Here is a 15,188-nt window from a genome sequence, read left to right as displayed (position 1 = left end):
GGCCCACTTAAAAATAAAAAGTGACAGCAAAGCCCTGAGGCTTCCAAAGAGAAAAGACAGTGAGTGATCCTAGGACTTGGGGAAAGGTCTCTAAAGAGAGAAGAATGTAAAACTGTGAGCTCGGACCAGAGGGTCTCTCGGCCCCCACACAATCACAAGAACAAGACTTCCTGGAACGCAGACGACCTGCGTCTGACCCATCTCTGCATTATTCTGAGTGCTGTGCCCCGGACATTCAGGGAACACTGCCGCCAGGAGAGCCTTCTAAGAACACTCAGCTGGACTAAGTGCTGTCAGCCCTGAGAGCCCGGAACACCCGGAAGAGAAACTATGACAAATCCTTGGGTCACAGGGCGGGGCCTGGACCCCCCAGACAGGCAGCCCCAGCTCAGGGCGGGGCCTGGACCCCTCAGACAGGCAGCCCCAGCTCAGGGTGGGACCTGGAACCCCCAGACAGGCAGCCCCAGCTCAGGGCGGGGCCTGGACCCCTCAGACAGGCAGCCCCAGCTCAGGGCGGGGCCTGGACCCCTCAGACAGGCAGCCCCAGCTCAGGGCGGGGCCTGGACCCCTCAGACAGGCAGCCCCAGCTCAGGGTGGGACCTGGAACCCCCAGAGAGGCAGCCCCAACTCAGGGCGGGGCCTGGACCCCTCAGACAGGCAGCCCCAGCTCAGGGCTCTGCCTCCTCTCCCCAGACAGGGAGCCCCAGCTCAGGGCTCTGCCCCTCCGCCCAGACAGGGAGCCCCAAGCTCAGAAGGAGCCCGCAGGGAGCAAGTCAAAAAGAGGTTTCTCAAGGCTGGTTCCCTCCCTGGGCACAGGCCGGTTTTAGTGGGATCACTGGAAGCCTTGAATACAGCTCCTTGGTGCTGCCCTAACGGTACAGGCCGGGGCACAATTCCTGCTCGTGGAACAAGGTCAGGAAGCAAGCCCAGGCCCTCCAGCAGGACTTGCCCCCTGCAACACAAGCTCCTCCGGGAGGAGCCTCCTACTGACCGACTCAGCCCTGTACGAGAGAGCAAGCCTTGGTGCTGGCCCTTGAGGAAAGAAACAGGAGCGACAGCCCCCAGGGGCCCCGGCAGCTCCCTGAGTCCCTGAACAGGTCACAGCGTGAGGGACGGAGCGACGTCCGGGGCCTCACGCTCGACCGTCAGGCCACAGCGGCGCCCACGGAGGGTGCCCCCTGAGGTCACAGTGGCCAAAGAGCCTCAAGGCAAGACAGGCAGTTTAGGATCAGCCACTGGGGAGCCCCATGTGTGGCAGAGGCACAAACGTGCAAACCCTAAGCAGGTTAAACTCAGCTCAGAAGGCGGAGAGAAGGCAGCAGACGGGACGCTGGGAGCGCCTGTCTGCCGCGGTTCTGCGCACGCTGATGCCGTCGTGCGCGTCCTGATGCGGACAGCTGTGTGCCTGATGGGCCATGCAACGTCTCCATGTCCAGCCCACCGGAAGTAATACGAAGGGATTCTGGGTCTCTGCAGGCTCACCAATGAAAACAGACTTGGCCTCTTAAGCAGTTTCTTAGCCCCGCCTGTTGTAAACCAAACAGTAACCACAGCGTCCGCGTGACGCACACCAGAGGAAGTCAGGCCACACGAAGCTCTGAGATGAGTCACGGCTGATCACGGAATCTCCTGGGGCAGGGCGGCAGAGAGGTCGGCGGCAGGAGGGAGCGGGGGCCCTGATTCTAAGACGTCCAACATCTAGTTTTACAACAGGCAGCGTAAGGAACAGGCAGGTGTCGGCAGTTTTTGAAAGTAAACTCCTAGGACTAGACCTAGGCGAAATTAGCTTCCTCGAAGTTGTGTTCACACGTAGATCACAGCAGGATGGCTCGGCCCGCGCTCTGGCCTGTCAGCCGGCCGAGAACATACACCCCTTCCCTCCAGAGGAGGTCGGGAGGCCGGGGGGATCCGGCCTCACAGATCCCCACATTCCTGGGGAATCCCAAGACGTCCCACCAAGACGCAGGTGAACTGGAGGCCGAGGCTTTGCCTGCATGGCCCCAAGGGATGCCCCACAAGATACGTGCGAGTCATGTCTGCCGAGGGATCGGTACCTGGGATGGACCAGCCAACACAACCAATAATAAAAAGGCAAGTAAGGCGGGGGGTTCGACTGGACATTTCTCCAAGAGTTGCAATGGCCAATGGGCACACGGAAAGATATTCAAAATCAACAGGGCTAGACACGGAGGACCAAACACTGGACGACTCGTGTACATGGGATGTTTGCGACAGGCAGAGCCGTGGAGAAGGAGACAGCACAGTGGCGGCCCGGGGCCAGGGAGGCTGCTGCTCCTGCACCGGGTTTATTCCGGGAAATGACGAGGTTTTAATATTAGATCATGGTGGTGCTCCATAAGGTGGTAAATGCACTAAAAACCACTGAATTAGACTTCTTGAACAGGAACATTTTAGGATCTAGTCATTTTGTTTCAGTAAAGCAGTCCCTTAGGGCCCCCACGGGTTCCCGGGTCCCAAGCATCACCCATCACATTTCTGAGTTGGTGCAAAGACCCCGTCCAGGGTCAGTGCAGGGAACCTCACGTCTCTGAAGCCGCTTCCATCCCGTCTTCTCACTGCTATGTCACCAGAACGCAAGATGCTTCCCATTTTAGGGAAAACAAGGAATATCTTTAAGGCTGGTTTTTCAATAGACAGAAATTCCTAGTGGATAAAACTGAGCTCGACGGACTTCCCAAGGAGAACAGCTAAGATTGGAGAAACTCGAAGCGATCACAGTGAGGCAGGATGGAATGAACTCAGTCGCAGAGCACCCCGGCTCTCTGCGCCCGGGCTGAGGGAACACCCCACTTCCAGGGCCCTCATGGGCGTCAGCACCTCGGGTGCGGTGGCCGGGCTGCTGTCTGGACCGCGGGGCCCAGCAGGGCAGGTGAGAGGGATTCGCAGACGTGCCCCGTGCAGACGCTGCCCGCCACCTCTGCCAACACGCTGCTTCTGGACTCGGAACCCACCCCCTCCCCAACCCCAAAAGTGGCTGAAGAACCAGAGGAGCCAAGTGTGGGCAGCGGTCTGGCCCTCGCGGACCTCGCCATCGGCCGTGTTGGGATCTGGGCGCGGCAGCCTGAGCGCTCGAGTCAGAAAGCTCACAAGGACAGAAGAGAGTCTGAAATACGCCGAAAATCAATCTTGCCCAGCAGCAGTCGCTAATGGAAGTTTCGAATTTCAGCTGAAACAAACACAACCTATTAGCCGAGTCACACGGCCGGCCGGGACGACAGCACGTCACCTAGCCTCGATGCACCAGATCAGCTTTTGCAGAGGTGGTTCCCCCCAACAGCCATCTTCAGGAAAGCAATGCTTGTTCCGTGGTCCGTTTGCAGCTTTAAAAGCCAACACTTCTTGTTTGATGGGTAAGGAGGCATTTCTGAACACCAGCATCTCCCACTCTCGTCCCTGGCGCTCTGGCTTCTCGTGGCGAGCGTGATGTGGCTCCACTGTCTCCAGCGTCCACACCCCCCACTACAGGGAGTCCGTCCACCCAGGGAGCTTTCACTGTCCTCTGCGAACCTCCTTGGGTGCAGTGATTAAGACCACGCTCCATGAGCTGATCAGATCAGAGTCCTCGGCGTGAATCACCAGCCTTCCCAGGGCCTGCGAGCAGAGTCGGACCTCCTGTGGGGAGGCAGGGACCCAGGTGCCCCCATCACTGAACCTGCACCCTTGGCCCCTGCGGGAGTGGGAAAGACAGGCCCTTCCTCCCCAGGAAAACGGCAGCCTGCTCCAGTATTCTGGCCTGGGGAACCCCACGGACAGAGGGGCCTGGTGGGCCACGGCTCACGGGGTGGCCAAGAGTCGGATACAACTGAGCGACAGAGATTTTTCCTCCTCAGGCAAATTCTCCCTCTGCGGGGTGCTCAGTGGCATTTTTCTCCCTCTGCGGGGTGCTCAGTGGCATTTTTCTCCCTCTGCGGGGTGCTCAGTGGCATTTTTCTCCCTCTGCGGGGTGCTCAGTGGCATTTTTCTGCCGTGAACATATTATTAAACACAGAACCATCTGGGTCACAGAAGCACCGGAGACGGTCCACCTCACTTGGCAACGCTGACCATCTGGAAAACGGTAAACGCCGCCAACCTAAACTGTAGTTTACTGGGCCCAGAACCAAAATTAAAATAAAACTTCAGCCACAGATGACTCTGGGCTGCCCTAGGCCCTCCCACTTTCACAGTTACAGGCGGCAGAGCTCCGTGCTGGGGCGCCCAGCGGGAGGCGGGAGTGGGGTGGATGGACGGAGCACTGGCCGCCGCTGCCTGGCCCCAGTGAGACGCACGGCAGCAGAGACGGCAGCGACGCCCGCGACAACGGCGTTTCCAGAGGAGGCTGCATGTGAAGCCGCTGACATCACTGCCTGGACGTCAGTTTGAGACCAGCAGAGGTGATCCTGGGCGGCTTCTGTCCAGTCTCCCGCAGGGACCCCTCGCCACGTGCGTCCTCAGTGCCCGTGCAGAGATGAAGCCTCATTCCTGGTCCTGGGGGGTCAGCCCTCCCACAGGGGCTGCAGCTTCTAGCTGAGCTCATGCCCTGTGGGTCAGCAGCTGCACCTGTCCCGTGGGACCACAAAAGGCTGGCTCCCTGGAAGCAGGCCGAGGGGTCCCCTGGGTGCTGGCTGGGGAGGCAGGTCACCCCTGCCTGTTGGGGGGTGGCCTCTGTGCCAGGTGTGGGGCAGTATCCCCACATCAAAGTCAGGAAACGGCCCCACAAGAAGCAACAAGTCCAGTCTAAGCCGGGGGCCGGAGGGGGGACAAGATGGGCCAAGGGACCAGGCGGTGAAACGAGAGAATTCTGAGACAGAGACGAGGCCCTCCCCGCTGGAAGAAGACCCTCAGCCTTCCGTCTCAGCGGAGAGCCTGCTCCCCTGTCTGGCTGTCCGAGGGGGCCCAGACTGACGCAGGCCCATCAGGGAGACTGTGACGGCCGGCTCCAGCTCCCCCGCCCGGCCGTCGCCCACTGCTGTCCAAGCCCTCAGCTCCTACCCCGGAGAGAAAGCGCAGGGAGTCGAGTCACCGACCGGATAATTGCTGCCCTGAGCTGGAGGCTGGGGCTCCCACGACCGGGAGCACAGCACAGGGAGCCCGTGCCCCTCGAGCTTGCCGGGCGAGGGGAGGCAGGTCAGAGGCTGGACGGGCCCCGTGCTGGAGGGGTTCTGCTGGTGCTGGCAGGGGGCGTTTGTGAAGAAGGGGGAGAAAAGGGCACCGAGGCCCAGGTCCCCAGGAGGCGGGGAGCCGCTGGGCAGCCTGGCGGAGTCCCGTCCGGTTCCCACCCTCACCCCTGCCCAGCGAGGCTCAGCGGGAGCTGGCAGCTCCTCTCTGGACGCGCCCCCTGCAAACTGCCCCTCTTCGTGACGGAAACCCATCCTGGTGGGCCGCCAGCTGGTCACGAGACGACGCACCGTCGGCAGCCGCTGCAGCATAAACGTGGCCAAAGGAGCCAGAACAATCGCAGAGAGGAACCGGCCGAGCGCTCGGGCAGCAGGAACCAGGGCCCAAGGCAGGTGGGAACCGGCCCGCAGGAGAGACATTCAAACGTCACGCCAGCAATCCCCGTGCCTCAAACAGCGCCCGAGACCCTCGCCCGGGGGCCAGCAGGAGGACCGCACACTCTTCCCACCACAGACTGTCTCCTTGCAGAGACGAACAACGAGCAGAAGGCCAGCAACCCCGCCAGTCCCCACACAGAACGTGCTGGGGCCCACGGAGCCTTTCGGCCGCTGGAGCCACACACCTTCCACTGCACAGGAGGCTTACTTTCTACACGCTGAATATAAACCAAGTGAAGGCCCCGCAGGCTGAGGGAGTCACGGCAGCGGTGCGGGGAGACACCAGCTGACTGGATCATGGCATCTGCAGAAAGCGCCCCTCGGCTGCCTGGGACCCGCACGAGGCTCCGGAACCCCGAGGCAAAGGCTCTGTTTGCACGGAGAGGCCTGCCTCAGAGCCTGGGGCTGAGGCCACCCCACGTGGTCTGCGCGTCAGGACAGGGACCTCTGGGGGCCACTAACATGTCCTGAGAGCCGGGCCCAGTGGGAGGGGCAGGAGCCGGAGGGGAGAGTGGTCTCTGTGCACAGCCTCCCCGAGACCATCCCTGAGACCAGGAGTGTGGTCCCCGGCTCCCGGAGCCGCGCTCCTGACGCCCCGCTGGCCCCCACCCTGCCCCCTCCCAGGGGATCAGGAGGCCCGTCCCCTGCTGATGGAGGCTCAGGCCTCTGCGTGACCGGCCTTACCCTCCCTCTATCCGCCCCCACTTCCCGACAAGCGTGCAGGTCGAGTGGCCCTCGGCGTCTGTAACTCACTCCCCAAACCTGAAAACAGCCCTAAGTGTGTCTTCCTGTGTGGGAAGCCCACTTGAGAAACGTCGGTGTTTTCTGTCCATTCTCGAGGCCGTTTCTCAATCTCAGCTGTGTCATGGAGCACTCTCAGAGGAGAGGATGTTTAGATAAAGGATGGCTTTCCGGGGCCAGGCCTGCCGAGGAGGCTGGAGGGCTGGAGAAAAGCTTCCAGAACAGGACGCTCCTGCATAGGCCTGAAGGGCGCCGGGAGATCCCCCCGGGGAGGGCGGCTGATACAGCCAGCTGCAGCTGCAGGGTGCTGGGATGGCCCTGGGTAACGGGGAAACCATTCCAGACCCCAGCCGGTCCTCACCTGACAAGCACCCCACTTCCTGCAGCCCCGATCCTGATTCTTGACAGAGGACTTCCCTAACTCAGGGGGTTTTGCCTTTATAAGCCTTGAATCCTTGACTCAGAATCTCCCGCGCTGTAACCCTCAGTCTGGCTCAAACAGAACTTTTCTATTCCTATTACAGATTGTTTGTTGACTATTTCCATTGACACGATGGAAATACAGACAGCCCCCTCTGAACCGAACAACACTGACAGGTTACACGGCCCAGGGCAGGGAGGCGTATCACACAGCTCCTGGGGCCACCCCTTCAACGCCTGTCCTTGAGCTGGACTCCCTCCAGCATCCCCGTCAACAAGAGATGGAGACCCCGTCTGGGTCGGTCAGCTGGCAGGAGTGGGGAAAGCCAGCCCAGTGGGGCCAGAGACCCCTGCCTCCTGCTGCCCCTCCCTGGAGGGCTTCCCCCGTCAGAGCCGGGGCCCCTCCTGTCAAACACCTCCCCAAGTCCCCTCACTGGGAAACGCCAGCAGCATGTGAGCTGATTCCCTCCGACCTGCTGCCCCACAGGATCACAATGACAGCGACTGAGCCAAGGCTCATCCGCAGGGGTGAGCACAGACAGGGCCAGCCTCTGAGCTCCCGAGACGTGGAGCTGCACGCACGGGGAACCCGCGCACCCGAGACGCTGTCCCCAGGTTTTTCACGCAGAGGCAGACGTCCTCACGTGGGCGTCAGCCTCTCTGGGGTCACCCTGGAAGAGAAGGCGGGGCCACAAGCCGGCACGTTTCGGGGAGCCGACGTGTTCCGAAGCCCAGCCCAGGGCGCAGCCCTCCTGCAGGCCGCCCGGGGCCCCACCTCCCACCGGCGGTCGTGGGCGTGCTGACGCGGCCAAACAGGCTGGTGCAGCGTGACCCTCGGGGACTGTGAGCGCCACAGCCCTCATCTACGTCTCTCTACGGGACTTCTTTCTCTCACAGGTTGATAGACGCTGGTTACAGGTGACGGACACGATGATACAGGCACACACACCTGCACACACCCCCTCCAGCCAGTCACTTCTCTCTCTAGTCTCATCGCACGGAGTTTTACACCACGATGCTGGCAGATTTGCCCATCTGCAGATTTTGCCCACAGCCGAAATGCTGTATGCTTTGATATTCTTAAAGATGCTATCTGACTTCCGTTCCTAGGTGATACAAGCTTGCTGGCTGATTGATTCATTGATCTGAAGACCCCACCACATAACTGGACAGATGAAGGAACAATTAAGTTCCTGCAGGAGGAAGGGATTTGCCCAAAGCAGCAGGTCCAGGGCAAAACCCAGGGGTCTGGTTCTCCATCCCAGTCCCAAGCCAGGGCTGTCAGGCCCAGGAACCAAAATAAGATTCCAAGTGGTCAAACTTGGATGGATAAATAATTTTGTTGTGCTCAGTCACTCAGCTGTGTCTGACTCTTTGTGACCCCATGGACTATACAACCCGTCAGGACCCTCTGTGCATAGGATTTCCCAAGCAAGAATACCGGAGTGGGCTGCCATTTCCTCCTCCAGGAGATCTTCCTGACCGAGGGACGGAACTGGCACCGCCTGCATTGGCAGGCAGATTCTTCCCCACTGAGCCACCTGGGAAGCCACGGACAATTAGGGGAAAAGGAAAAATTTCCTACGTGTTAGCTTTCACGATCTTGACTAGATCACAGCTCTTTCACAAGAGTCATATTTACTGTTGGTTTCTACCTTCCATCAAGGTCGGGCAAGTAGCTAAGGGACGCAGGTGGTCCTTCCTGGGGTGGCTGCAGGAGGCAGCCACACCGCGGGGCCACCAGCCCAGCCAAGGGGTTTCAAGTCTTTGCGGCGGCAGAGCCAGAACAAGCCACGCCATCTGGCCCAGGGGCTGCCCTGATGGTGTCTGCCCAGTGTGGTGGATGCAGGCATCATCCCAGCTCCAGCACCCACTAAAGGCCTGTGGGGCGTGCACGGGCCTGATGGCACTCTCGTGAGCTCCAGATGACGAGAGAAAAATAGGACAGATGACTTCTGTCCCCACCTCTGGACAGCGTGAGCAGGGGCTGGGGCCCCCCTGCTGGCAACACCGGAATCCGCCCTGTTTCTTTTCCCCTCACACACTGGCCCCCCGCGGCCACCCACCCTACCCCAGCCCCCGCCCCCGCCCCCGCCCCCAGCGGGGCCTGCCCCGAGGTACACGGGCCATCCCTCCCGCCAGCTGACAAGGACGGGCGTTAGTGCTGAGGATCAGTCAGCAAGGTTGTGTCTTGCACGGCCTGCAATTATTTTTTAAAGGGAAAAACAACTCACAAGAAAAATATGTAACTTCTTTAGCTCAGATCTGTCGCTCAGTCGTGTCTGACTCTTTGTGACCCCATGAACTGCAGCACGCCAGATCTCCCTGTCCTCACCAACTCCCGGAGTTGACTCAAACTCATGACCATCGAGTCAGTGATGCCATCCAACCATCTCCTCCTCTGTTGTCTCCTTCTCCTCCCGCCTTCAATCTTTTCCAGCATCAGGGTCTTTTCAAATGAGTCAGCTCTTCGCATGAGGTGGCCAAAGAACTGGAGTTTCAGCTTCAACATCAGTCCTTCCAATGAACACCCAGGACTGATCTCCTTTAGTATGGACTGGTTGAATCTCCTTGCAGTCCAAGGGACTCTCACGAGTCTTCTCCAACACCACAGTTCAAAAGCATCAATTCTTCGGTGTTCAGCCTTCTTCACAGTCCAACTCTCACATCCATACATGACCACAGGAAAAACCATAGCCTTGACTAGACAGACCTTTGTTGGCAAAGTAATGTCTCTGCTTTTTAATATGCTATCTAGATTGGTCATAGTTTTTCTTCCAAGGAGCAAGCGTCTTTTAATTTCATGGCTGCAGTCACCATCTGCAGTGATTTTGGAGCCCAAGAAAAGAAAGTCTCTCACTGTTTCCATTGTTTCCTCATCTATTTGCCACGAAGTGATGGGACCAGATGCCATGATCTTGGTTTTGTGAATGTTGAGTTTTACGCCAGCTGACTTCTTACCAAGTCAGTCACTATGGTTTTCAAAGAGAATGATTACACAAGCCCCCCCATCCCAACCCTTTTTCCCCCCAATTGACATGCTATTTGAGTAAGAATAGGCAATTTCAGCAACGATGCCATTCTTCCTTTTAGGTAAAGTTGGAACAAAATGAAGTCTATGAAGAAAACATGTTTTGCTTTCTTTTGTTTAAACCTTCTGCCCTCTGGATAATCTTGGAAGCGCCTTTGACATGGCAAACACAAGATAGAGATCACCTATCTCTGTCTTTCCGTCAAAGTGAAAGTACATCTGCCGAGCGAGTATGACGTCGGGGAAATTTTATTGATGGGTGAGTTCAAAGAACTGTTAACATAACTGAGGGGTCAGAGTCAAGGCTAGCCTGAGTCAAAGGAATCAGGCGTCCTGGGGCTTGCAGTGGAGGGGCCCCAGGGTCCGGATGGCCCCCAGTAGCCCTGGCCCGGATAAGCACGCCTGGCTCAGCACGCGGGCGGTGGGTGGGCCTCAGGGAGGGGGACGGGGGTCTGGACGACACCCAGCAGCCCTGGCCAGGATGAGCACGCCCCACTCAGCACGCGGGTGGTGGGTGGGCCTCAGGGAGGGGGACGGGGGTCTGGACGGCCCCCTGGGAGCCCCGGCCAGGATGAGCACGCCCCACTCAGCACGCGGGTGGTGGGTGGGCCTCAGGGAGGGCGACGGGGGTCTAGATGGCCCCCCAGGATCCCTGGCCCGGATGAGCACGCCCCGCTCAGCATGCGGGCAGCAGGTGGGCCTCGGGGAGGGGGACGGGGGTCTGGATGGCCCCCAGCAGCCCTGGCCCGGATGAACACGCCCCGCTCAGCACGCGGGCGGTGAGTGGGCCTCGGGAGGGGGACAGGGGGCCTCAGGCCATTTCCTGTCAATCGATTTCCTGCAAGGCCCTGAAAACGAGCTGATGTTTGGAAATACCAAATCCACATGTGAAAGGACAGAGAAGTTAGCCTTGATCCGGATAAAGCTCCCAGTTTCCACAGTTCCTGGGCTCCAGCTGGGAAAGTGACGGCAACACTGGAAGCCAGGCCGGATGAACACCTTTCCCTCCAGAAGGGCTGCGGGAAACGGCCTGGCGTGTCTCACCTGCCGGCTCTGAAACGGAGGGGCTTCTGTGTTTGCTCTCGGGACACACGCTGCCTCGTGCCTGACAGCCAGACTCAGATGTCCACCCCCCGCCAGGCTCTGCGGGGTCCTGGGCGCCCCGAACCCACAGCACGTCTGTAACACTCACACAGCACAGAGCCGCGGCCCCAGCAGACCCCAGAGCTCGCTCGCCGCTGCCCCCGGGGACCACCTCTCACCTTCGGGAGCGCAGCGATGCTGGCCTGACCCAACCCGCCCCATGCACAGCCGCACAGACCCCGCTGGCAGCCCTGCACGGAGCATGGGCAGCGTGCCCGCTGGCCCACAGCATGCCGGAGGCTCAGGCCAAGGCCACAGCAGAGCTGGGTCGGCCCCACCACCTGTTTTGTGGGTTCAGTTGTATTGAGCCTGTATTTTGGGTTTGGCTCTATGGCATAAGTATGACGTAAGGTCAAGACAGAATTAAGTATTATCGTAATAAAACGAAGTCAGGATTAGGGTTCTTGGACAAGTTCCTCCGCTCTAACCACGCTTCGCTGTTGGGAAACCACCCCGGGGTGTGGGTACCGACGACCAGCTTCTGCGACGCACAGCATCGGCCACCTGGAGGGGAGGAGCACGCTTTCTGAGGTCTGTACATTTTTAACCCCTTGCCCTTAAAAAAGAAGGAGCAGAGGCCAGAGGAGCTGAGAGGAGGGCACCCAGCAGGCATTTGCTGAGGGAACAAACACAGCGCTTTACCTCCACACGGCCAGGCTGGAGCTTTAACGCCACTGGACAACCACCCGAGGGGGAAACGGGGACTCTGGGACAGTTTCGGGGTCTCACGAGCTACAGGAGGGACACGCACAGGTGTGAGTCACGAGGATCACACCAATGCGGCCCTCCCAGTCACGGGCATTGTCACACCTGAACCTAATGACAACCAGAAAGACGCCGTCCCCTCGCTGGCAAGGACCCCGAGAAACAGCCCAGGAAGATGCCCCAACGCCTCATAAGCTAACCACAAGCAAGGGATGCCCTGGGCCCCTGCCCACACCTGCAAAGGGCCGTGTCTGCTCTGGGGTCGGCAGCCCACCTCGACAAACACAGTCTGAGACCTAGAGCACAAACAGCTGCCGCCAGAGGCTACGTTCCAGCCTTGCAACAGTCCTGAGGGGAGGCGCCTCGATCTAGAGTAGACATGAGCTCCTGAGGGGGGGCGCCTCGTTCTAGAGCAGATGGGAGCTCCTGAGGGCAGGCGCCTCGTTCTAGAGCAGACAGGAGCTCCTGAGGGGAGGTGCCTCGATCTAGAGCAGACAGGAGCTCCTGAGGGGAGGCGCCTTGATCTAGAGCAGATGGGAGCTCCTGAGGGCAGGCACCTCGTTCTAGAGTAGACGGGAGCTCCTGAGGGCAGGCACCTCGCTCTAGAGCAGATGGGAGCTCCTGAGGGGAGGCGCCTCGATCTAGAGCAGACGGGAGCTCCGAGGGGAGGCGCCTCCTTCTAGAGCAGACGGGAACTCCAAGGGGAGGTACCCTGGTCTAGAGCTGACGGGAGCTCCTGAGGGGAGGCACCTTGGTCTCCTATGGCAGACGGGAGCCCAAGGCCAGAGGCACGGGGAAGCCCCCCCATAGGCCACTTGGGAGCTGCCCACCCATCAGGGCCAGCGGGGCCTGCAGGACACGAAGGAAGGGAGAAAACCGGCCCCTCGCAGTGAAGGTGAGACTGGCCCAAGCTGGGGCCCAGTCTGAAAGGTCTGAAGCCAGGCCGGGCAGAGGAAGTCCAAATCCAGCCCCGTTTGACCCAGAAAGCAGGGGTTGGCGGACCATGGCCCACGGTTTTGGTACAGGTTTTACCTCTTCAAACAGCTGAAAAAACCGAAAGAAAACTAACCACTCCTGACATGTGACAATTACAGAAAAGCAGACGTCACCGTCTATAGTGAGGACTCACTCTTGTCTGTCACGGGCTGTCACGGCTGCGCTCACACCGCAGGACAGATCGGAGCGGACAGGCCACGTGGCCTCGGAGCCTGAAACGTTTACCGTCACGGCCGTCACAGAGGGCTGGCAGCCGGGCCGACAGGACAGACGTGACTAGGAAGCCTGGGGCTTGATCAGTGCTTCTCGAAGCCAAAATGATTAGGTCCGGTCCATCTGGGTCCCCCAGGCCCAACCATCTTGGTGAGCCTGGTGCCTCCCTGCCCCCCACACAAAGCTGGGACCCACATGAGGTCCTGGCGGAGACCAGCATTGCACAGGTGAGGCGGGTGAGAACCAGCACCATCATGACCCCAGGGAAAGACGCAGAGCAGTGAACAACAGGGGCAATTCCTCCCGCCTCAGGGGCCCCGCCTCTAGAAGACCATCCCAAGGATGTGTGTGCAAAAACACCGCTGCTTTCCAAGGCTGGTGACTGCAGCTGCTAACTGCTGTGATCACAGAAGACTAGAGACCGAGTCCATAGACTGGCTGGCTGAATCACAAGGGAGTGCTGTCCAGCTGTGTCCACACAACGTGCTGGCACAGAGTGACCCCCAGACGCGCCAAGAGGAGGACACGACAGCCTCCCCCAGTGAAAGCCGCTATGTGGAGCGTACCAAACCCCGAGAACTCTGAGACCACGAACCACACTGTCCACAAGTTCACACAGCCATGTAATCCTGGCCTCCAATGTCTCCCCAAAGTGTTCAGCCACGGTAATAAATCAGCCATCTCCTACTAACCTTTTCGCCTCTGAATCCACACAGGACTCGGGGACAGTTCCATTCGCCGATTAGGGTCCCTTTGTCTCGACACTGATAACCTGGCTTCCTGAGTGTCATCTGCTCCTGACAGTCGATACTATGCAGGTGCTTCTGACAGCGAGAGTCTGCGGCTGCAGGCACAGTCCTGACTTCCAGGCCAGCTCATCCTCACTTCCTTTCTCCAAATAACTGTCTGAAGATAAAACACGGATGGTGTCCAAGCACCGGTTTTGGCAGACCCTTATTCTCAGATGACTGAGGCCCAGGACAGATTCCCCATGACTGCCGTCTGAAGTCACCTGGTCCTGTTCTGATCCTTCTGGTCGGGAGACTCTGGGTGGGTCTCCTGGGATTCTCGTGTGTGCGAGCCAGGCATGTGGATCACCTGCTGTGGCGTCTCTTCACAGCGTGCATGTTCTCCATCACTTCCGCTGTGTCCGCCTCTGAGGCCCTTCGGAGGGCTGACCCTACGACCCTTCTGTAGCCCGCCAGGCTCCTCCGTCAACGGGCTTCTCCAGGCAAGAATACCGGAGTGGGCTGCCATGCCCTCCTCCCAGGGATCTTCCCCACCCAAGGACTGAACCCGCCTCTCTTATGTCTCCTGCATTGACAGGAGGGTTCTTTACCACTGAGCCACCTGCGAAGCCGCAGCAGGGGTAAATAACTGTTTCTCTGTCTCCCATTCACTCCGGAGGGCTTGCCCGCAGGGAGCCCCTCGCCGGAAGCCGCCAGAGCCAGGAGGCGCCCCCCACCCTGCCCGGTGTTCCTGGAAACCGTGGCGTGGGCTGGCGAACCCACGCCTCCTCCGCGGCAGCCTCAGGATGGCTGGCCGGCTGCGACGCACAGTAAACCTTGGCATCCGCACTCCGGCTGTCAGACTACATCCCGCGTTCTGTCGGGTAAAAAGTGGGGTGTGTGCCTACCGCTCAGAAGGCAACTAAGGGCATGATCAGAGCATCTTCGAGCAAACACTCGTGAATTTCCTCACGTAGAAACACAGGCAGTCAGCAGGGACCGTCCACGCTCTGGGCGGCAGCTCTGCCCCCGGCACAGGGGGCTCCACCCCGAGTCCCCACACGCCCAGCTCTGCACACAGCACCACCAGGGCCTGGACTGCTGACCCGGCCTGGGATGCTGGTGCTGCTGTAGTGACCTAGCGCTGAGCTCAAAGATGCCCTCCGCCTGCCAGCCCCATGTCATCACGGGCCCCCCATCTTCCCGCCTTGCCTGTCTGTGGCCCCCGCCCCCCACCTGACAAAGCTGCTGCTGTTTTTTTACGTATCAACTGCCTGACTCTCACCAGAGCAGGAGCACGTGAGGACCCTGACCCCACTGAGCAGCACACGCAGGGCAGGGCAGGCACTCAAGCAACACCCGTGGAATGGATGAAACCGAGAGGGAAGCCAAGACTCACCCGAAGCACGACCACCCCTGCACAACTGGGCTCTGGTTCCCACAGCACCCTCGCCAGCCCCTCCCCGGCTATGCCAGGGTGCAGGACCTGACTCCTTCACAGAATCCGGAGGGACCCCCGGGGGCGACCCCCACGGGCAGTGCAGCTATTGCTGACAATCAATTTAGCTCTGTATACATTACACATGCTCTTTGGCACGCCTGATACATTTCATTAAAAAAACTGCTTATAATCCCATCTTTCCAAAATGCTAAAAA

At 59.5% G+C, this 15,188-nt stretch overlaps 1 protein-coding gene across 6 annotated transcripts in view; it reads right to left on the bottom strand.

Moving 5' to 3' along the window:
• Window positions 1-15,188, bottom strand: part of ATP11A (ATPase phospholipid transporting 11A) — a 103,125-nt gene that overhangs the window by 54,712 nt on the left and 33,225 nt on the right. Inside the window, exon 1 of one of the 6 annotated variants that reach the window (XM_086330656.1) lies at window positions 13,497-13,653. The exons of the other annotated variants lie outside the window; for them this stretch is intronic. Coding sequence (XP_086186782.1) covers window positions 13,497-13,595 — 99 coding nt within the window. The 5' untranslated portion in view covers window positions 13,596-13,653. Of the gene's footprint in view, window positions 1-13,496; window positions 13,654-15,188 lie in introns of those variants that run through there. 6 annotated transcript variants of the gene reach the window in all.

This window comes from Bos grunniens, chromosome 12, assembly GCF_055505025.1.
Source record: "Bos grunniens cultivar Pamir isolate PY7600 chromosome 12, Bosgru_T2T1.0, whole genome shotgun sequence".
Classification (NCBI taxonomy): Eukaryota; Metazoa; Chordata; class Mammalia; order Artiodactyla; family Bovidae; genus Bos; species Bos grunniens.
The sequence above is the reverse complement of the archived record's forward strand: the minus strand, read 5'-3'. Positions and strand labels throughout refer to the sequence as shown.